General features: G+C 38.7%; 2 protein-coding genes across 2 annotated transcripts; one reads left to right on the top strand and one right to left on the bottom strand.

Annotated features, from left to right (window-relative positions):
• Positions 1 to 687: 687 nt before the first annotated feature.
• LOC124144565 (soluble calcium-activated nucleotidase 1-like) lies at positions 688 to 9,770 on the bottom strand. The gene is made up of 3 exons (XM_046514037.2): positions 9,045 to 9,770; positions 7,530 to 7,733; positions 688 to 3,504 (listed from the first exon to the last, which is right to left on the bottom strand). The coding sequence occupies exons 1-3, from the start codon at positions 9,670 to 9,672 to the stop codon at positions 3,134 to 3,136; spliced, it is 1,203 nt and encodes a 400-aa protein (XP_046369993.1). The 5' UTR covers positions 9,673 to 9,770; the 3' UTR covers positions 688 to 3,133.
• A 77-nt stretch (positions 9,771 to 9,847) lies between these two features.
• Positions 9,848 to 24,114, top strand: LOC124144566 (ribosomal L1 domain-containing protein 1-like). Its single transcript, XM_046514038.2, has 7 exons — positions 9,848 to 10,001; positions 13,479 to 13,615; positions 14,356 to 14,500; positions 16,659 to 16,807; positions 20,553 to 20,654; positions 22,884 to 23,050; positions 23,754 to 24,114. The coding sequence occupies exons 1-7, from the start codon at positions 9,981 to 9,983 to the stop codon at positions 24,071 to 24,073; spliced, it is 1,041 nt and encodes a 346-aa protein (XP_046369994.2). The 5' UTR covers positions 9,848 to 9,980; the 3' UTR covers positions 24,074 to 24,114.
• Positions 24,115 to 24,978: the final 864 nt, after the last annotated feature.

Genomic DNA, 24,978 nt, shown 5'->3' with positions numbered 1-24,978 from the left:
TACCCATGTGGGGAATAGAACCCAGGCCTTCGCCATGACAAGCAAAAACTTTAACCACCAAAAATGTATATAGATATAGTCTTTGGGCTACCCGACCGCCCCTGTTTTCTAAGGCCTTCTGTTACATGTATGGACACTCGTTTGACCATGTTGACCAGAACACTTCTTGTTGTACAGGTTAACCCAGTCAATGTTCAGACAGAGTAAGCAAATAACAAAGAACATAAACACATTAGGTTTGGTTTGAGATTACCTTCCTAAAAAATATTTTTAGAAAAATAAAATTATGATAAAAATTATTTGTATTATTAGTTCAGTTACATATTGTCCAGGTTTAAACTCAAACAAGAATTGTTTTGTCTTGACTTCAAACAATAAAAAAACACAAGACTACAAATGTGGGAACACAATTCAAATAAGACTGAGCAGTGTTCAAAACTAACAAAGGTCTGCTAGCGACATTAGTCAAGTTCAGGAACGACAAGTGACATTTCTTGTGGACTACCATTTTTACCATTAGGTAGGTAGATGGCAATTCTGTAGCAGATCATTCTTGTGGACAAGCGAAAATAATAAATAATTTCGAACCTTTCAGACAAACTGTCTACCCTGTTTGACAACCTATCTACAATTGCCTAACAGTAAATAAGCTCTAATTTGTCTAGTCTGTACAACCCAATTTTACATTATTATGAAAAACATTCCATTCACACAGTGTGCAAAGTAATCGACAGGATTTCATCCAATACATGCACATTCATGAAGACATGATAAAGAAACAATAAGTAAAACACAATAAATACCTCGAACATATACACAACTAAGCCGATCAGATTCATTATTCCAAGAAATTCCCGATGGATGATTCACATTGTCAAATAATCATGACTTGTGGCTCTGAAAGTCTTACCAGGGAGTGTACATAGACTTTGTATAGTCTCCCTGGTCTCACTAATCTTAGAGGTTGTTATGACATGCTACCTTATGTGTCAATACATTTCACAACACTTACGTCATGACAAGGTATGTATGGGACTACCTAATTCAGGTGTCAAATTCTAAATGTTCCCTGTGGCTGACTATCAAGGGATTGTCACTATCAACCAGTTAGTGTTCAACTTGCATGTGTGCTTCATGTAGGCTTGCTCTTATGGTATTATGTAGTCAGATTTTGAAGTTTGTTTTGTGGTTAGTGGCGATAAGCTGTAAATGCTAGACTTTGTAGCAATACATGTACTACTTTTTGAAAATATAAACAGAACTAAATCAGGAATCGATACATTAGGTTAAATTTATGATTCATCGATACAATGGTGAATCAGGGAAAAGCTTAAACCATGGTCAGCAGTCAAGGAGGGGCAGCAATATTCTGCTTCATCACATCTCATTAATTTGACTTTGTCCAAAACTAGTACAAGTGTCCTCAAAACAATGGAAACAATAATATGCACAAAAAGTTTAAAAATTCTTACGATAATACTGTTTCAATTAAGGATTCTATTTTTCAAACAATTCCTAGGACCAGTGTTTTATGCTGTTGGAGCCTGATTACTCTCCAGAAGGTTACAACATTTGACATCCATTCCCTCGTACAGAAGACTACTGCACAGTGATTGGAAGAATTCCCATACAGGTAAAACATTTTCTTAATATCAATATTTAAAACAGTTTTTATCAATGTTTAAAACAGTTATTTTTGTCGATGTAACTAGAGGAAGTGAACCTTGGTCAGCATGCCAATCAAACCCACCTCCCACCACCAACCCCCATTATGTGCCGCATCCCCCTCGGTACCGTCAGGTAAACACAGGGCATCCCTCATCCACTTTACTGGACCCTGTACTATCAAGCAGTAAATACTATAACATATTTCATTAATGCATTTTAAGTAAATAAATCATGGAGAGTTGAATTAAAACATACAGACAGACAAATAAAAGACAGCCTTCGAAGACTTTTCACATGCTGCCTCATCCCAATAAAATGCTATCACCATCATGCTCTTTTTCTCCCCTTCTCTCCAGTCATATGGGTAAAGTAGCCTCAAGTATTAACATATGACAGAGGGTAAGATATGAGGTAGCAGTACAAGGAAGTATGTGACTCTACAACATCAAGCTGCTTAGACACCAGAGTGAAGCCCTAATATTAAACTGACTGCATCATCAGCATTGGTGTGGACCATCTTCCAAGGCAAGGGAGTAAACTGACTGTATAAGTCCAGTTTCCACCCTTGCTGAACTATGCTGGAATTCCGGAGTTACATTTTGTCGGGACTAAAGAGTCTATGCATAGTCCAATCAAAATTGTGCAACGAACTAGATATCCGGTTCATAACAGCCAGGTCAGTTAACAGCCTTACCTCGGGAGATGTGGTGTGGACTTTGGAGTAACAAAACTTATGATTTTTCAATGCTTCTTGGGTTTAATGGTTTGATTGCCAGATACCAGATGTACCAATAGTTATACACTGGTATCGCATACAGAAAAGGAAATTCATTGCAACATACTGTCATTTATTTTGAATGTTTCGTTTTCATGATAGCTACCATTAAGTATGTGTTCCGATCACCCAGTGAGAGTTACCCCCTTTACTTAGGTCTCACAGCTGTACAAGACACTCCAAGCTGGATCAAACACTGTGTATGCAGTGACATGGCTCCAGACAGCTTTCAACAATCGAGACCACCACAAGGAAATCCTGTCATGCCATTTTCCTGCCTGTGGTCTATGCTGGTGCAGAGAGGTAGCAGTGCCCAGTTTCCTGTATACAGCCATGTTGGTGAAGAGAGGTGGCCTGGCCATCTTGACCATTGTTGACCAGTACAATCATGGCATGATTAAGTACATAGTACAATTACTGAAGGCCACAAAGACATTGATTCATTTCAAACATTGAAAACACAATCAACATTGCATCTTCTATATACATATATATATGCCAATGACAACATAGATGAATCAAGTGTGTGAAAGAATTATGGTTTCAAAACTAAATGAGTCATAAAATGTCTGCACATAAGTTCCAGCCAATCGCCTACTTCAGGGCCTTCCACACACAATGACTGTACACTATAACACATGTTCTATCACAGCTGGCCAACAAAACGATATGTGGAATGTTTCAATAGGATTAAATGAACTCGATGCCTTCATATTTTACATTACCAATAATCTGTTCCGGTAGTAAGATCTTACCATAGATATTAAATACTAAAATATATGATGCTACTTTTCCACCATCTTCTTCAGACTTTAGAGCCACAACAACCAAGTCGTCGGTGCCAGGTACAAATTTGAATGAGGAAAATCCATGGGTTGGATTCTCTTTTCCAATTCGTGTCACTTTAATTTCTTGAAAGTTCTCGTCTGCAGAGATCAACATATTAGTGGCTCGTCTCTCGTCGGACACTTCATCATATTTTTCCTTGCTTGCTCTCCTGGGCAGGAAGAACCATCGGTTGTGGATCTCACTCCAAACTCCAGATTCGTGGATAAGGTAACCTGTGACAAGAAACAAACATGAGAAAGTGCTTTGAATAGTATTTCAGTTATTCCATTTTTCTAAAATAAAATATTTTCAAATTCTTTTACGATATTAAAACCAATTCATACCAAGTAGTGTCTGCTTATCACTGGAGGATGGCATGAAGTCGGAAAGATTGTTGACATTTATCAGTTTGGTGAAACCCAAGAATATGATGCTACAGAGGAATGATCATATTCATAATCAGACTGAAACTGGGATTTTGCACATCCCTTGCAACAGGGTAAGGCCTACACAAGGACAAATAACTTGTATTTCTCATGGTCCAATAATCATAAAAGTCACTAATACGAACTGTCCAATTGAAATCAACCAAAATAGATCAAGTGTGAAAACAAACCTTGTGCTGTGAAACCTACTCGTTTAAAAAAGTAAACAAAGCAATCCTACAATTTTACATCACACAGCATTTTCCATCTTTCAAGAGATCCATTCATCTATTTGTTGCATACATTTGGCTAAGATTGAGAAAATGAAGGCCAAGAAAATTGTTGCAATAATCGGGGATAATAGATTACAATGATTTTGAAAAATAACAAATCATCATGGTCTCAAATCAGCATGAACCCATGACAGATGCAAAATCCTGCACAGTTGTGGTCTTATCTGCCTCTCCAACGTAGCTTCAAGGTTAGTATGGAAAACAATAAAACAAACAGAAATAAGTTGATTTTCAGACAGAATTTAAGTAGGGAAATTTATAGTTTTGATAACCTGCTGCTTGTTTGAACATTGCTGACAATGCTGGAATTTACATCCAGTCGTATAACATATTTCCTTCCTAAGATGTAGTGGGAATGTACAAATACAACTCCATTTTAATTAGTTTTTTTAATAAAAAGTAAAATACACTTTTTCGAGGAAATTGGCCATATTTTACTTAAAATATATATGTTAATTGAAGGTGAAACTTGAGGACAAGGTGTCATTACTTAATCCAGTTAATCACAGTGCTCCAGATAAAGGTCTTATCGGCATATGTACGGATGTAAATATCCATAATACGGTGGGGGATAATTTAGAAGATGCATCAGATACGCATCACAGCATACATGTATGCTCTGACATTCATTCATGGACGTATTTCCCAAAAATGATTTTCTGATTTCAAGCAGCGTAGTTTCTTGAGGTGAACACACTTTTCTCCAAAAAACACAGGTGTGTAACAGTTTTGATGGTTTTTTCCCCCTTTTTTTCCCCAACGCAAAGATATTACAGTGAGCATGTATGACCTGAAATACCATGTCAACACATCAGTACTGAAGTACACAAATAAATCATGTAAGTACACTGTCTGGTGCATTGTATATCTGGACTTATGTTTGTAACCTATCTTAGTAATTTATTCAAAATTTCATTCAGTATTGTTCACATTAATTTTGGCGAAATCGAGTTATTGGTAGATCGCACAACTCACTGTGATACACAGCAACAATGGTCAGATAACTGTTATTGATGCCTTGAACAAACTTTAATTGACAGAGAATGGATACATATACTCAACAACAAAAGTTCCTGTGTCACCAATATTTTAGTGTATTTTTCAAACAAGTAAAGTTTGGTTTTCAATATTGTAGTACATGTATGGGATCAAGTTCCAAAAACGTGTCAATGTGATGTTGCAAGACAATTTAACATCCACAAAACACCATTTGGTGTTTATGGCAACGTTGGCAACAGACGAATGCAGTCAGAGACCATCCTCGGAGTGGCAGGCCATCCGTAACCAAAAATCAAAAAGACAACTGGATTCGAACAACACACCTAGGAAATTGATTCAAGCCAGCAACAGTGACTGCAAGAAGCATCCGTGGCCTTCGACGAATATCTTCACAAACCGTATGTCGTCAGTGGTGCAGACAGCGACTACGCTGGACGGCCATGTAGTGGGGACAAGTTCTATTCACTGATGAGTCTCGTTTTCACCTCAGCAACAGCGATGGACGGATTCGAGTGTACCGACGTCAAGGTGAACGTTACGTCAATCATTGTGTCATGGAAGAAGATCGGTTCGAGGGCGGCAGCGTTATGGTAGGTATGGTATGGGATGGGATGGGATTGCAGCAAGACAGAGGACCCGTTTGATAGTGGTAGAGGGAAATCTGAATGGACAGCGCTACTGCGACAAGATCATCGGCCCTGTTGTTCTACCGTTTTTGCGTCGTCATGGCCCAGGCATTACCTTTCAACATGACAACGCCCGGGCTCATATTCCTCGACTTGTTCATGATTCTCTTCAACAAAACAACGTGAATGTCATCCCCTGGCCAGTTCGCTCCCCTGATCTCTCACCAATCGAGCACATGTGGGATGAGATGGATCGGCGCCTTCGACGTCAACCATGTTTTCCACAGACACTCCAGGAACTTTGAAACATGTTCCAGCAGATATGGACAGATATCCAACAGGACTTTGTGCAACGCCTGGTCCATTCCATGAGACGAAGATGTGTTGCTTGCATCACAACCAGAGGTGGACACACATGCTATTGATTTGTAAATTGACATTTTGGCATGTTCATGTTTTTTATGAAATCACACATTTTCTGAAGTCAGTATGGCAAATTAAACCATTTGAATACTTACAAGAGTCTTTTATCTGTTGCAAACCGAAATTGTTTCAGATTTGGTAAAAAACATAACTTTGCATTAAATCTTATTCAATGTCACAGGAACTTTTGTTGGTCAGTATATATCATAAATGCCATACTTTGACTCTTTAAAAGTCATATTTGTTGTTGATTGACTGTTATATGCCAACATAGAGTTTTCGCAAGCACGAGCGTGACTGGTTATATTGTTCCATATGTAAACAATATCCGGCAATAGTGATCAGCTGTTCTAAAGTGCTAGCCTATGGTTATTATTATTACCATAAATAATTATTGTAAACATGGTAAAGCTGCAACTAGAATAACCTGATACACATCTAAATTAATCATGTTTATAGTTTCAGGTACAATGTACAATTCTTCTGATCATTGCATCAAAACTCTTTAAAGTTATATTATTGGGTAATTTTTAACCAAATCACTAGTAGATTGTGAGAAATCGTGTGTAGAGCTGATTGCTGTTTCCAGCTTAGTTTACGAGAAATTAGTTAAAAATACACACTCAAATTTGTATTGACCAAGTTTGTTATCGCCTGTTCATTTACCTGACTTAGCTGAAAATACTCGATTTTTCTCCCTAGAGGGGCTGTGCATTAGGACAATAGACATACATGTTCAACTAAAAAAGTATTATTTATTGTTTAATGACCTGTTTACACGAGGAACAATGCTGTAGTGCATATCTAAAATGAAATACAAGACTAATCCATTAAATTACATTAAAGAACTCTAAGTATACTCTTTATTCTTGCCAGTACTCCAACATTGAAATAATATGGAGTATGTGTAAGAGTGAATATTATCCTACCCTATTTCTATCCCGGGGATGAAATTCTCTAGTGTCAGGATGATTCTCCCTAGTGAATTTGAACCCATACCAATGTGTTTAATCCTATCCTATACTATACTTCCCCCAAGATAATATTTAGGTAGGATATAATCCTTGATTACATATGCAATCCTGATGCTGAAAAATTATCTGGAGCCCTGAATCACCTGCTTTCAATTTTTTATTGTCAGTCGCGCATGGCCGCTGTTGTGGTAGGCAGATTGGTGTCACATGAACAGCTCAGAGATAAACAGTTCTTAATAACCATAAACATTGTCATTGACAGAGTACACACTGGACCACAAAGTGAGTTCGCTATATACGTTGTATTCGTTGTAAGCTTGTTCGTTATATCCATCAATTCTATATGATAAAATATACACCTTATGGCCAGGACAAAAAAAAAGTTGGCTACAGCCGTCAGTTTGTCATAAGCGTGTTTGTCATACACAACGTTTACTGTACTTTTAAGATCTATTCTTGTTCTAGTATCATCTAGATGTTGATTGCACAAGAAAGTGTAGTGCTGTTGCAATATGTACCTGGTAAAAGAGTTCCAGTTTGGGCTCTAAGAGCATTGTAATTTGCATGCCAGTCGTGATGCTGAACGTCTCCAAGAACACCAACAGACTTGACCCACTGAGGATCCAGGCTCTTGACTTCCCCTGTTGTGGTGGTCCATTCCTTCCCCAGGCCACCTACATACAGCCTCTTGTTCTTTACAGTAGCCCATTCACACTTGAATCCTGTAAAACATGCCATTCTGATAATTAGGCAATGTTAGTCAAAACAGTTCTTTGGCAAATACTTTGGAATTCACCAGGCTAAAACATTTTATTCTCACCTATTTCATCAAATGTTCCTCATACCTATTGGCTGTCAAAAAGTTTAACAGAACGAAAGAAAATATTTGACTTAAGACTTTTGGCGAGAGTGAGTTTGAACAGTTTTTCAATTATATCATGGTGGTGTGTCAGCCTAATGTGCAGAAGGCATACCTGAAGTGATGGATGTTTTTGTTATAAGCATCGTGTACTGTCAAATGGCCATTGACAGATATTTTCCAAATCTTTTCATGTTTTTAAGCAAGATGCACAACTGATCTGATGCACTTAGCATGCTTAGCAAGTTAAGACCTGTTTTATTACAACATAGATCTTGATTATTAATCAGATCGTCTTGACTGAGTGCTGCCATTTTGTTTGACACAAAAAGGTGGAATCTGATTGGTCAATAGGAGGGACATAGACGGGACATAACTCGTAATACCCACTGGTGGTGCTACAAACGAGCCACGAAATTCAAGCTTTTTTCGGGAAGGGTGGAAACTGGACTTTTATAGTCAGTTAACTCCCTTGCCTTGTGAAGATGACATGATCCTGGCACATCTAAGGAACACAGCTCTGTACCGCCAACTGCAGTGGTCAGGTTTTAGTTTCGTGATTAGAGTCTTAGAGTAGAGTAACAATATTGTATGCCAGAAGGGTAAAGAAAGGATTCTATAAATGAAAGCAAATAAGGATTATGGAATATCGAAATCAGATCTCTTGAACACCTTTTAAGGAGTGAGTGTGTGTATGGTTTTACGCCGCTTTTAGCAATATTCCAGCAATATCACGGCAGGGCCCTTTAAGGAAGGCACATATATACCATAAATGTTCACGTTAGACAACCATTTAGGTTCATCATCAAACAGTTCTTCTGTAGAAAATATATTGTTTGTTTTTGCTGTTTGATGTACGGGGCCTTTCGCAATAACACCATCACCATAAACTAGTTTCTACAACATGCCAAATGAAACTGGACAGACAATTAGGTAAAATTGTTTGTTAAGGTGAGCAGTATTCCTCTTGTATCATGGTGACCTGTAAATAATCAAGTCTTGGACAGACAATCCAATGGATGATGTCATGGGCAATAACCCATGTCATCAGGATATGATGACAGGTAATCAACCAAGCCTGACCACTTGATCCAGTTTAACTGCCTCCATGACAGGCAACAGACCTGAATGACCTGAATAATGTGTAGTTACAGCAGTAAAAAATTCAGAGCACCTTTATTATGTTTTCCATTTCCATCTGGAAGTACAACCCAAGGCACAACTTCATGTCTGTCAGTTACATCGTAGATGATTCCTGTTCTATCATCAACAGAATACAACTTCTGATTAAATGTCACTAATTCCGACAACTCCATGCCACGTCCGCCTTGAGACAATGTAGAAGTGATCACCACAGGCTGGTTCAGTTTCACATTGATATGTCGGTTATCGTCACTTATGGTAAAGTTGCCGGTTCTGAAATAACTGAACCATGTGTCTTTCTTATCTTTACTTTTGGAGTCTGTATCAAGATCTGTGATCAGACCAATGGAATATGTCGCTCCATGTTCTGTCCTTGTTGGTGCTGTCAATGGATATTTTGAAAAATAATATTTATCTGAATAAAATTCATCACATTTCGGAGTGACAGGAGCAGGCCGGGGAATAAATACTATAAACAACACAAAAATAGCAGTTGAAAACAGCGCGGCGTATATGACAGTTCGTGTTTTCAGGTGCAATCGAGCATTGCCCACCCTGTAAGGTGTGGGCCTACGAATAGCTTTCATCCACTCGTGTACAGTGGACGGGTAACCTGAAGAAATCATATCTTCTTCGTAGTCATCAACTGGCAGACTCATCGATACTGTTGATAACCATGACAGTATTACAACGTTGAATGCCGACGTGGCCGCACGTTTTCACACACAGTCGATGGCCAGTCCTCCATTTTATAACGTTCTAGCTCCGCAGAAAACAGTGTTTACGATATGTATATATTTTTGAAAATGTATTATGCGTGTAAATAAAAAGGTAGGTAAGGTTTTAAGAAGACAGAAATACAAATTGTCACATGTGTATTTCCACAAATATACTTCACATTCGACCTTGACTTTAATACATTCAGTGCGGAAGTAGTGTCCACACAAATTAGAACCCACGTGGGAAAATGGACTTCGAGAAAGCTAAGGTATGGATTTTGTGTGTTGTCATATTCTCGGTATGGAGAATTCGTGACAAATGTGAGGTATATTGTAGGCCACATGCTATGTTATTTGGAAAATGAAATGAACTGCCTGGACGAATTTAGACGTTTTGCAAATCAGCTGAATAATGAAACTCGTTTTTTAAAAGAAATGGTTCAAATCTCTTGTAGGCCTATAGACCTGTTCAACAACTGACTTTTTAAACATTCCTGGCCTTGGACTAACAATATGACATTTTAATAAATTTTTTTTATTAAAATGTGAAGGTGATTCTGGAAAACTTGTTTTAACAGGAAGAATAAAATGGCCTAGAAATAAGTAAAATGTAATAAAACATGATTGAATGGTGTGAACCCATCATCCAACATCAGCTTAAAGGGACAAGCTTTGTTTGTTCGTTGTTTAATGCCGCACTTGGCAATTTTCAAGCAATATGACGACGGTCTGTAAATAATCGAGTCTGGACCAGTCAATCCAGTGATATATATCATGAGCATCGATCCACGCAATTGGGATCGATGACATGCATCAATCAAGTCAGCGATCCTGACCACCCAATCCCGTTAGTCACCTCTTACGACAAGCATAGTCGTCTTTTACGGCAAGCATGGGTTGCTGAAGACGTATTCTATCACGGGTCAGCCTTGTAAACCTTACCGTGTGCACTTTTTCAGATTTCAATTAGCACCATGTGGATGATCGAACTCACATTGCCAGTTTGAAGCCAGCCTAATGAGTTAATCTAATTAGCCAACACCCTTCAACAGGACCACAGACGCTATCAGAAATATTGAGTGCTTGTTTACTTAGTCATTAGCACCAAATTGTTTACCTCTATGCGCATGTGCATTAGCCATTTTTTCATCGGAATGATTACAAAAATATGGAGCACCTTAAGAATACAGTACCACAACGATCGCTGTTGTCTTAAAGACAAGCAACCAGTTTTTGTGAGAATCTGTCAAATTTGAACTTGTGACCTTCGGATTGTTAACCTGACAGCTAACCGACTGAGTTACGTTCACACTGTGAAACTAAGTGCAAATTTACCTAGTCATGCCTGTGCGTTTCGGAACTGAACGAAATAGGTGATGGACACTTACGAAGGTCACAGGTGGGCATGATGTTTTATGACTTTAGTCTATTGACGTTTACGAGTGATCCCAATGCCATTTGGCACATTCGGAATAATTTTAAGCATGGGTAGTGACGCCGCAAGGGTGAGTCCACTTTTGAATCATTACTGAAAAAACAGTGGGTGAAAGTGGCTTGTATGTATGTTCCAGGACAGTTTCCAGTTGGGCTGTTACGATTCACTCGCTTATTCGGTGAATTGTATCCCCTTGTGAATTGAATTTTACTTGAAGTTGTCTCTTATTTATCAAAGCAAGATATGCAAAATGGAATATATACATGTCATGCAGTCGTCTGTCTTGTAGGTCATCTACAACTCCACCCCAGTTAAACGACTGATTGTCAATAACGATCACCAATTATTTGGACCCCCAAGGTAGTGTTGTAGCAAGCGATCACTGTATTTGTCACGGAATATGATAAATAATACATCAACTGCTGACTTGTTGTATTCATGAATAAATATTCGTATTAGATACCCTATATTCGTGATACGTATCATATTCGCCTCATAGTGTATTCATTGCAGCCCTAGTTTCCAGTAGCCAAAATATTCGACACTTAACCATTTCATCCTGCTTTCTCGACAATTTTGTGTGAAGAATATTAGGAGCCGCTATAGAATCTATGATAGCCTCTAAACATGCTAAATGGGTACCTTACCCTAATGATCGTAAAGGGGATCCAATTAGCGCTAAGGATAGAGTTCAGGGTAACATCCCCAAACACCGGGGACATTTGGATGTGTTTGGCGCCAATAAAATATACTGAATAAACTGCATTCCTGTGGAAAATAGGGAAAATTAATGAAAAAAAAAAATAATGTATGTGTATAAGTTCCCATTTATAATCATTTTAACCACTTGAAAAAAACGAAATAAAAAATATATTGACAATAAAAGTGCTTTCATAAACTAGCACTTGCTATAAAATGCACTGCCGCAGGCTATATTTAGTAAACAAATATTAAAAACTCTCAACATTGCTGGGCTTATTCAAGGCTATTGCGTGTGGAGATGATAGGTCACTGAGCAGAGCTTATTCACACTCAATGACCCCTGACATAACAGGGCATTGTGGGTCGGTCGGGTACCCTAGTGGTTAAAGTGTTTGCCCGTCACACCGAAGATCCGGGTTTGATTCCCGACATGGGTACAATGTGTGAAGCCCATTTCTGGTGACCCCGGCCGTGATATTGCTTGAATATTGCTAAAAGCGGCGTAAAACCATACTCACTCACAGGGCATTGTTTCACCGGTGTGACTGGCAAGAAAATACTACAAATAATGTCATTGGTATGTCATGTTTGAAAAGTTTGTGGTATTCTAGAGATAGGCCAAAAAGACACATTAATTTGTTAAAAGGGATAGCTAACCCAGGCCCTACCTTACAACTAACCCAATGGATTGTGAATAGGTGCCTAACCCTCTAAAGGATCATAAATGGGTGTTTGATCAGCAAGCGGTGCCAGCCTAAGGATTGTGAAGGTGGGTTTGAATGAAGAGGGGTACCTTAGCCTTATGATGGTAACACAGGGTCTTGTAAGGCCAAATATACCAGCTACAAGATACATGGTCACACCCAGTGTAAGTGTTCTGTGTAAAAGGAAAGGGGTGTAACGAGGCCAACTCACTAAGTTCGTTCGAGGACAAATTCAACAATGTCCACTGTAAATCATGGTAAATAGCCCTATAAAACTAAACACTCATTTCAAGCCAATACATTTAGCTACACAGTGAGACAAAGATGAAGAAAATCGAAGCCATACTTTTGGAGCTGGTGTCTTCAGAAGCTCAAATTGTCGTGATTTTATTATTCTGAGCCAAAATCCCTGCTCAGAATTTGTACCGCCAACTTCTTGTCATGAGGCGACTAAGCTTGTCGTATTAGACGAGGAAAAGCATCTGATGGTCAGGCTAGCTGACTTGGTTGATATATGTCATTATATCACAACTGCGTAGGACAATGTTTATGATGTCGATCACTGGATTGTCTGATCCAGACTCGATTATTTGGCTGGAATATTGCTGAGTCAGTGGCTGCGGCATTAAAAAACAGAAACAAATGCATATTCTTCACCAAAATAATCAAATTCACCCTGAATACATGGGAAATATTACTTTGTTTGCATACAAATTAATTGTGCTTCTGTATTGGTCTGCTATCCGTCATACCAGTCATAGACTTTGCTTTTAACTCCAGTTACGTTCTGTACAGGACACTGAGATAAAGCTGGAATGTTGCCGCCATTTTCACTTACACTTGCAAAACAGATCTATACTTTCATCTATTTTCAGTATGTCATTTGTATGTGCTGTGTTTTTCAGGTGCAGAAGGCGGTGGCTGCATTGTTTAATTTACTCAAAGACACAAAGAAGGCAAGCTTCATTGATGAAGCAGAGAAAATTCATTTGCAGTTTACTTTCAAGAAAGTTCCAAATGTCAAGAACAAAACACTTCACTTGTAAGTTGTATAGGGTCTACACATCATGGGTTTGAGTCCCAGATTCTTATAATGCCTGTTCTGAAGGATTTCACCTAAGTCGTAAACACCTACCACTTGTGCACTTATGTTTCTTCCCACATGCTGTGACTTACTGGTAACTGAAATACTGGTAAAAGCAGCAGTAAACGCCCTCATCTTACAGTAAAGTTTAAAGTGAAATAACACAACACTATTTATGAGATATTTTGCATTAGGCCATCCAGATGGCTGTGTACATATCTTGTGAAATATATTGTTACATTTATTCACTTTTTGGAAATGTTTATAAAATCATTCATTGCAACTGGTGGACACAGGGTTTTTCCTTGACCTAGAAAACTCGGGACCAAGAAGACCCAAATTACTATTTTCAAGCGTCCTGTAAAGTATTTAAATGGTTTAGTTTACTGTACTGTAAGATTTTATTATTACTTTAATTACAGAAACTTTATGTTCCTTGTCATGAATTTGGTACAATGAATATTAATATAAGCCCCAAAGGACGCAATATATACTTGTTTCTGTGTCCATTCTATGCATTGAACTGGACACACATTTCTGTGTCGCGTAAAACCCTGTAAACATTACATTAATTTCATCAAGTGTTACAACATGTGCAACTCTTTTGAATACAACATTTCCTAAGATTAGAAGGTTAAATTTCATTTCCATGCCCCAGACCACAGTCCTGTAATCACTCAAATGGATTTGTCTTGTAGGAAGTTGCCACACTCCTTAATGAGAGATACAATGGACGTGTGTTTGTTTGTGAAAGACGTGAACAAGAAGAAGCGAGACTTTGATCCCACTATCCACCATTACAAGGAACTGCTTGACAAACATGACATCAACTTTGTCACAGAGGTATTTGAATTTTTATATTTTCCATGTTTTTATAGTAACAAGGAGTAGGCTAGCAACACAACACACATGCACATTGCTTCACGGTGTATTTGTGTACCATTTACACAGGGCCCATTTTCACAGTAGCTCTGTCAATCTTATTTCATGCATGGAAACTAATGGGTAGCTTTGTGATTAATGTATTTGTCCATGTATTCACTCTTGTTACAAATCTGCCCGAGAGCGGAAGGTTATGGGTTCGATCCCTGTCCACATCATACCAAAAGACGTAAAAGGAGGTACTTGTTGATACCCTGCCTGGTGGTTTGCATTCAGGGGCTAAAACAAGGACTGGTCAGCTCTGAGTCAGTATGCTGTATCTGAGGGGGTATCCATGTTAAACTGTGACATGGAATTAATTGGGCTAGCACTATAAAATCAGCATTAGCACACGCACGCATGCACCATGTAGCCCTGCTTGTGTTGGCCAATAGTAGTAACTGATATACTATGTCAAATAATCACACACAGATGTAGGGGTGTGTGAAGCTGATGGTGTTTGTTATGAATTGCATGTACAGCCTGAAACGTCAGTCTGAAACAATGAAATAACATAAGCAAATATAATGTAGAATCTAATAAATATATACAACCTGTTATAGTTACTCTTTGAATTTTTGAAATATTGATATCACTTGACTTAAAAAAATATCACTTTTTTTACATCATCCAGTACTGCACATATCTGTACAATACGTCACACGTATCTGTACAATACGTCACACTTATCTGTACAATACGTCACACGTATCTGTACAATGTGTCACACATATCTGTGCAATACGTCACACGTATCTGTACAATGTGTCACACGTATCTGTATCTGTCACTCTGTCCACTATGTGACCTAGGATTAATTGAGGACGAGTATCACTTTTTACTAGTATGTCCGCATTATGATGAACTAAGAAAAGTATATTTACCAAAATATTTTCATATAAAGCATTGTACATTTAAGTTTAAACTATTACTGACAACTAGCAACATTGAAACCATAAGAAATCTTTCTATGTACATATATCATGCTTTTATACAAAGAAAATCAAGTTTGGAAAATATATGATTGTACCAATTGCTCCTGTAATCATGATTGTACTATAGGCCTGTACGTTGAATAAAGAAATTGAAATTGAACGTATCTGTACAATGTGTCACACGTATCTGTACAATGTGTCACATTTATCTGTACAATACGTCACACATATCTGTACAATACGTCACACGTATCTGTACAGTGTGTCACATGTATCTGTAAAATACGTCACGTGTATCTGTACATTACGTCACACATATCTGTACAATACGTCACGTATCTGTACAATGTGTCACACGTATCTGTACAATACGTCACATATCTGTACAATACGTCACACGTATCTGTACAATGTGTCACACATATCTGTGCAATACATCAATATACACGGATGCAAAATATATTAATATAATTATTAAGTGATAATGAACATACTGTATGTAACTAACATATTCTAACTAATTATATATTCTTATAATGTATATCGTAATAAACTAATTAGAATGGTAACAGGGTCATACAACGTTACTACTAACTGATAAATTGTAATTAAAAGTTATGTACATATGAAAAAATACTTTAGCCTACCATACCACACCACACCACACCACACCACACCACACCACACCACACCACACCACACCACACATTAACAAATTCAAAATTGATAGATAACAGCTGTTCGATTGAGATAACAGCTGTTCGATTGAGCTGAGGTTAACTCGGAAAAAGCGTGCAGCTTTAGGCTTCGAAGCGGGGTATAAAGGATTTATTTTGCTTTTCAGAAATCCACATGCAGCCTACCTTGTCCGTGGCAGGGTATAAGAGATATATTCTCCCGCTGAGATATTTATTTCCTCCAAGATGGGATACATAGTATTTTATCAAGATCACATGGACCAATCAGATCTCATCATTCTGACATGGAGTTATGATTACTGATAATGTACAATGTCAATATCAACTATGTTACATTAAATCTTGCCGTTGTTGATCCTCTCTTTGGCAATTGACTTCATTTACAATATTTCATTCTTTTGTGATAATTTATGAAACTGCATCATGCATGCATTGTTTTCTATGCAGGTTATTCCTTTGAAGTCTTTGAAAACAGAGTACAAACCTTATGAAGCCAAGAGGATACTCTCTGACCGGTTTGATGTCTTTTTGGCAGATAAATGTGTCATTCGGTTACTTCCGGACTTTCTCGGCAAAGCCTTCTATGGCAGGAGGAGGTAAGAATTCTAAGCACTCTTCAATGAAGACAAATGTCAGCGACATGGGTAAATTGGCCCAGTATGTCCGCATCTGTGTAGAACTGAGCATTTTAACAGGTAAACATAGGATCTTCATGGTGTAACCTATATGCGTAAGCTAACTATGACAAGGAGAAAATTTACTTGCCTCCCAAGATACCTTGACCCTGATGTCCTTGTTGATAAGTGGCTTATTGCTTGCTGGAAGCCATGCTCTGTGTTTATAAATAGCACTCAGTGTCAGACGCACATTAATTCATCTCTCTTCAGCATTGGGGAGAGGTTTATTCCATGTGCGAGATAAATTGAGAGTTAATTAGCAGCTCAGTCAGAAAATGGTTGCAGTTGTCAGTCACTCTCAGACAAAGAATAGTTAAAGGCTGTCCAGTCTAGGAATTGGTCTTTAGCAACCCATACTTGTAAGAGCTGTTGTAAGTTTGCTGACTTGGTTGATGCATGTCATTGTATCCCAATTGCAAAGATTGATGCTCATGACGTCAATCATTGGATTGCCTGGTCCAGACAAAAAATTTTTTAAGAACACAGTCATATAGCTGGAATATTGCTGCCTGCGGCGTTAAACAACAAACAAACAAAACAAATCTTTGTTCCGTAAGATGGCTCTATGCATCACCTTCCAATAGGAATTATACAGTTAGTAGTTGAGACACTGAGACAATGTTTCGACATGCAAGCCAAGATTCCTGGGAAGATGATGACCCCTGTGTCTTGTGCTTGTCATGATTAGACCATAAACTGAGATCACGTGAGCCCAATGGATGCTGAATATTGATAGCTCTTGGATAGGTGACCTGCTGGTCATGTGAGATTGATGTTACACGATTTAACACAGTTTTCCTGTTCAGAACTTGTTTGGCAGTTTTTTGTATGTATGTTGCATTTGAAAATTGTCCATTTTGTTTTCTCATGTATGTTAAAATCTCAACAGTAGGGAAGGGAACAACTGTTGTCATTCAGAAAAAACTTCCAACTTTGTCCAAACATCATATTTCTTTCATTTAAATATTTTCAACTCCACCCTGCCAATAATACTTCAAGAGTTCTTTTTCTAAAATGTGTTTCAGAAGTATTATGTAATTTCATGCAGACAAACATCAGAAAGATATGAAGTCTTTGAGTTTTTATTTTTTGTGTTAGATGCTTCCCTTTATGTAATCAGTGTTTGTGGTAATGACTGCAATAAGCAGTTGGACACACTCTAAGTCTGGATAGTTCATGACACTGGTGGTGGTGGTGGTGATGAAATGTTTACATTATAGTTTATTATTGGACGGGTACGATCAAATAAACACTTTCTGGCTTGTGTTGAGATTGCGTTTTCAGACGCACATTAATTCATCTCTCTTCAGCATTGGGGAGAGGTTTATTCCATGTGCGAGATAAATTGAGAGTTAATTAGCAGCTCAGTCAGAAAATGGTTGCAGTTGTCAGTCACTCTCAGACAGAAGATGATACATCAGGAATGTTAGGACATGCAGTTTTCATGATTAATCATTTGTGTTACGCAACATAAAATAATCAGGCCTCTGTTTAAAATGACCGGCAGATCCTTGTGCATCAGTAAAGCATATAACTGAAAACATGAGATTTGGTGATCTGATAGATTTTGCTCTTTTCCAGGCTTATTGATGGCTGAAACATCCTATTTAGCATCATGTGTGGGACTTAGACATAGTCTGTGTAACTAAGGTGATCAGTGCCGGCTAGATGGGTGTGCATTACAAACTTTGACTCTGCAGTCAGCTGGTATTTTGAATAACTTTAACAATTAGTACCAGCAACAGAAACTAACAGTTTTAGTCCACTACTCCTAACCCCTTACTTATAATGATAAAATATAGCAAAACCTTAAAAAGGGCAGATTTCTACTTGTCTTTATGATAATTTACCGGTAACAATTTGGCAGTTTGGCAAGGACAATGGTACTAGTGCCAATTTCTATCGTTGAGTAAGATGATAGGACTGCCGATTGGTTCAAGCCTAGTCTTCCTTAAAAACATATATACAGGGGAATTAAAAATAATTTTTAAATTGTCGCAACCATCTTGTTTCAATGTTCCCAATTTCTCATGATCAGGATATAGGATGTTAAGAACATGTAGTATTGATGTATTCAGTATTATTAAAGCACATTTATTCATCTCATTCTTGTATCATAGGACTGAGATTTATTCCATGTGCAAGATTAATTGAGAGTTAATTAGCAGCTCAGCTGGAAAATGGCTGCAGTTGTCAGTCACTCTTCAACATGCTCCCCGTGTACCACATTCTTCATTATAGTGAAGCCTGATTCTCAATGCCACATCTTTTCTTCTTCCTGGATACAATCCTGTCACACTTTGAATACTCTGGTGTGATGAAATATTGTGAGTCATACATCTCATGCACGCACATTTATTCATCTCCCTTCTTGAATAGGACTGAGATTTATTCCATGTGCAAGATTAATTGAGAGTTAATTAGCAGCTCAGCTGGAAAATGGCTGCAGTTGTCAGTCACTCTTCAACATGGATAGCAGGATAACATGTCCGGAATGTGTCTCTGGCTTAAGAGTCCGATGTAGTTTCTATTGGTGAAGCCCCATCATGGTGTGGCCTGCTCTGATGTCAAGGGTGCTAAACCATGCATATTCCCTGAATGCTACCTGTGGCCAAACTAGCATGTATCATTTGGTACAATAACCAACATTTATGAAACTTTGGGGGCTTTAGAAGCTGGGAAGAGACGACTTTTCCACTAGCGAAAACATCAGTTGAGAAGCAGGCTATCTGCTACAGGTGTGCTGGGTAATCCTCACACAGATCACATCTAGAGTCCATGCCATATATGTGATGTCTTGGCACTAGGCACCAGCAGGAGGAGGGTCATTGACTGACATGTAGGAACGACAGACCCTGCACTTCTTACATGCCTTGATGTTTAATCCATACTTACCAATTTGCACAATCACAATAATCAAACTGGAATTTGATATTTACTACAACAGCATGAAAATATCAAATGAATCCAACTCAAAACTCATTTGAAAGGTATATAAACTAAACAAAAAGACGCTAAATGAACTTAAAGTGTAAACTTAAAATTTTGGAGCCAAAATCACCACCAAAATCTTAATCATTTGTTAATATTAGGGTTATGACAAGGAACTTTGACTTTTGTGCTTAATTTCGAACATTGTATCATGATAAGAATAGAAATACCACTGAAATCAAAGGGGCATCCAGCTTCAGTTAGTTTCAGTGATTCAAACAGCTTTACTCTTTTGACTATTAACAAGATGCAGAGCCTCGGCCCCCCGTGAACATCCGTATTAGAATAGGTCTTCAACAACCCATGCTTGTCATAAGAGGCGACTGCCGGTATCGGGTGGTCAGACTCGCTGACTTGGTTGATGCATGTCATCGTATCCCAATTGCGTAGATCGATGCTCATGATGTCAATCACTGGATTGTCTGGTCCAGACTATTTACAAACCACCATTATGTAGCTGGAATATTGCTGAGTTTGGTGATAAACGGCAAACAAATGAACAAATAGAACCCTCGGGGAAAGATGGACTCCCAGTGACATGTGATTGTGGCATAGCCAGGGTTTTTTTGGCACAGCCAACCACTCCCTATCTGTTCCAAACCAGTTACAGTCCAACAACGTGAAGGTAGCATTATTGACTGTAGCTAACAAGAGTTTTGCCATCTTTTTCCAGACTGCCGATTGGTGTGAACATGGGTGCCAGTAATCTGAAGAAGGAGCTGCAGGAAGCCCTTGATAACTCTCAGTGCTACATCAGTGGACGAGGGGCGTCGGGGTGAGTGTGTGTACTCTGTAGCCACCAGGGACTCCATAACTACAGGACCAGTGAAACTGATACTTGTCATGCTTGTTACCACCGATGATGACACCTTAATTTGTGCAAGAGCAACCATGGCCATTACTCAGACATTTTTATTTTTCAAAATGGAATGACAATCAACCAATGATGACCCTTCTCTAACACCTCATCCCCATTTGTGCAAGAGGTTCGATCTCATTAGCCACGGCAGCCATTTTGAACAATTTATTTATTGCCATTTCTCCTTTAAATATCTTAAATTTTAATATTCAGTTAGTAGGTTCTAGCATGATGACATATTGTGAGTCAAACATCTCATGAACGCACATTTATTCATCTCCCTTCTTGAATAGGACTGAGATTTATTCCATGTACAAGATTAATTGAGAGTTAATTAGCAGCTCAGCTGGAAAATGGCTGCAGTTGTCAGTCACTCTTCAACATGCTCCCTGAGTTGTACTTAGACGACTGTCTCCTGAATCATCCCGACATGGCTACCCTGGTTCTCCATCCGGACTTTACCAGGCACTTACTGTATCAACTGGGATGGATGGTCAACGAGGCAAAGTGGGAATTGCTTCCTTCTTACCCACTCCAGTTTATAGGAGGTCTGTTCAAGACAGATCAGGACCTTCTGTCAGTGCCACGGGACAGATGGTTCAAGATTCTTTGCCATATGTCACCTGCCCTTTGACAATCCCACACACTTGACCAGTGGCAAGTGTTGTTAGGATTGCTCACATCAGCCCAAGATTTGACAAGCAGAGGCTGTACCTACGCCAATACAACAGTTCCTGGTGCCTTACATCAAACGTATGAAGCCATCACTCTACCATCTCACCTAAGGACTCAACTCAGTTGGTGGATGATAGATTTGAACATCTTAAGGTGTCTCCTTATCAGGGCTAACCCCAACACTACACCTGTTCGTAGACACCTCCCTAGAGGGAGGGGTGCATATCTACAGGACCAGACACCTTACGGGCTGTGGTCCAGCGCACTAAGTACTTGAGTTGGAGGCTCTCATTCTGGCAATATCACATTGGCAGGAGCGCCTACGGAACACTAAACTCGCAATCTCCACGACAACAGCACGGTGGTATGGTGCCTGTGCAACCGAGGGGCAACGCACTCTCAGACTGGTAACAGACTGGTAACTCCACACAGAGGCGTTTCAACTGCTGCATCAGTGGTTCGGTCAAACCAAAATCGATCTCTTCACAACACATCTGATCCCCGATCCCTGATCCGCAGGCTTGGGTGGTAGACTCATTCAGCATCCCCCGGAAAGGGCTAAAAGTGTATGATTTTCCGCCTCCTGTACTACATCTCAGGGTGATACACAAAATAAAAGCAACCATGAACCACCCTCCTCTGATTTGGTCATGCCCTGGTGGCCGGCGAGGAGGTTTGTAGATCTCAGAAATCTCACAGAAAAAAATCCACTACCCCTGACAGTGGTCAAACCTTTTTATCCACCCCCACAGCAAACTACCACAACCAATGCCAGACAGATTTCGTCTGCAAGCTTGGTACATCTTAAAAGAGCGCTGGGTGCTAAGGGCTATTTGGCTCAGACATTGCCTTGACACACCGTCCATTTACCCGGGGGCTATTTCATGATAAGTGGCAATCATTTGCAACCTTTTGTAAGGTGTAAAGTCACGATCCCACTACAGCGTCACCTCAATTCTTGGCTGAGTACCTCCTACACTTGCATACCAAACAGCAGCACCATTACTACGCACCTGGTGGCTCAGACATTCAGTTTTTGAGATTTTAGCTCACGCTATTTTCTTCTTACTGTGTTTTACCTGGACTTATCCCCAATTCTTGTTTTCTCTCTGTTGACAAGATTGAGCGAGTAATACTGATCGGTGCTTAACACACCATATGGTTCCCTTGACATGTATGTCTTATGAATGGTTTCTCCATACTGAGGATTACATCGGAAGGTATACCCACCCCCATACCGTCTGATACAGATGCATTAAGGAGTAATGCTGGATAAGTAAATATTTTAGTAAAATCTAAATATTTTTTACATATGTATACTTACCCTGGATTTACTAGGTCTCGTGGTCAGTCTGGTAGCTTACTGGTTAAAGCCTTCGTGAATGGAATTTAGTGACATAGAAATTATTATCATTATTATTATTATTATTATTATTATTATTATTATTATCTCTTCATCTCATCTCACAGCATGGCCACAGTTGCACATTCAGAGATGAAGATAGAACATGTGGTGGACAATGTTATCTCAGCAGCCAATCATCTTGCAGCAGGCATTCCAGGAGGACCAATCAACATAAAGAGCATGTACATGAAGACTGGACTGTCGATGTCTGTTCCCTTGTATTTCAGCACAGGTAATGTTCATTCAACATCTTTTCATGTTGATGTAAGCCATCGTTCATTACTACAGTTTGGGTGTATGGTTTGAATGAAACAATATGTCTCCTTTAGGTTTGTAAAAATCAAATTTTGGTTTCTCATGACCCACCCACCACTATAATTGCCTCAATCCCTATCTTTTATTTTTGTATCAGATTCCAACTTTTTGATCAAACCATGCCATGTCACTTAGTGTCTCAAATCAGAAGAGATAAAATGAACATCAGTCATGTCAGTTGTTTGTCTTCAAATTAATAAATAACAAGTGGGCAGCAATCTTGACAGTTGTCAGGTGAAAAGTAAATTTATTAAATTCATTAAAATCATTGATATACACAGTGTACATAATTAAAAATTAATATAAACATTTACCAGCTTAAATCAGATGTACTTCTATGGATATTTATCCAACTCCCTAAAGAATTAGTTTTAAAAAGAATCATGAGAACAATATTTTTAACTGTCCTTTTTCTATATATGGAATTATCTTTTTATCCTGTGGGGTTAATCCCAAATGAATAGGTAATCAAGCTCAAGGAATTTGGTTTTGTAAATGAAACTACATGTAGTTTCTTTTCTGAAATATGTAAATGTCTGGTGTTAGTAAAGATTATTAAGATACGATTAATGCCAAATATGCTTTCTATATAAAATCAATTATTTGCATATTATTTTTAGATGATGGAGATGTTGTTTTGCCACCCAAGGAGAGGAAGGTTGTAGACAGTGAGCCGGAAGAACTTACAACTATTCTCGGAGCCAAGGTCAAGGTCTCTCAATTTGGTGATGTCAAAATTATTCAAGTCAAGCGTGTAGCTGAAGATGATGACCTTGACCTAGACAGTCTTACTGAGAAGAAAAAGTTTAAATCTGCTCAAGCAAAGACTTCAAAGAAGTTTGGAAAGAATCCAACTAAGTCAAAGAGTTTGGCACCGAAACAAAAGACAGTAAAATCTGGCATCAAGCAACCGAAGAAGAAACAGAAAACCAAATCTTGAACTGACTGCCTAAAATGAAATGGAATAAATCTCTGTACATAGCTATTGTCTTCAGATTTGTCCCTTAAATTAACTGCTGTTTAGGGGTGAACCCTTTTGGCATTTTGACTACTGAGGTTGCAATAGTTTAAACACAGATGATTCTATTGTGCCATTCGTCACCACTTGCCCCTTTCCGTAACCTGTAAGAAGACTCGTCCCCCTATCGATGAATGTTATGTACAAAAATACGACAAACCAATCAGAATGCGCGTTTGATTTCAAGTTGTTCATCAAAGAATCCCTCAGAAATAATTTTTGATTTTACATATGTCTTGCATCTAAAAATATACCCAAGACACTGTTAAATGTGTTCAATCATACTGTATAATTCTGCATGTCCAGATGTGCTCTAAATTGCATCTGAAATATATATAATATATGGGGAAATATATGTGAACCATTAGGCAACGAGTTGACAATTGTTTTAGGTATGCCGTTTGTGCTAAGACGGAACCCGGTCGCAAAAATGGCTATGAGAGGGGCACGAGTCGCTATTCGGCTTGACCCGGAATAACACGAGTTGGTCACGAATGTCTATTGTGCAACAATAGACCTCCTCTGTGATAGAGCATCTTCCTAGAGAGCGTAAGGTCAGGGGTTCGATCCCCAACCTCATCATACCAAAAGACGTTAAAAGATGGTACATGCTGTTTCTCTACCTGGTGCTCAGCATTATGGGGATAAAACAAGGACTGGTTGGCTCTGAGACGGTATACTGTGTCTGAGTGTAGCATGGTATCTAGGTCGGCCAGCACTATACACTTGGAATGGTCCCGACTAGTACAAAACAAACAAACATCCATGCACGTTGGTATATATGTGCAATAATCTTGAACTTAACGTTATGGACCATCCCCATTTTT

This window comes from Haliotis rufescens, unplaced genomic scaffold, assembly GCF_023055435.1.
Source record: "Haliotis rufescens isolate VD_foot unplaced genomic scaffold, xgHalRufe1.0.p SCAF_11, whole genome shotgun sequence".
NCBI lineage: Eukaryota > Metazoa > Mollusca > Gastropoda > Lepetellida > Haliotidae > Haliotis > Haliotis rufescens.
This window is presented reverse-complemented; position numbering and strand designations above follow the sequence as displayed.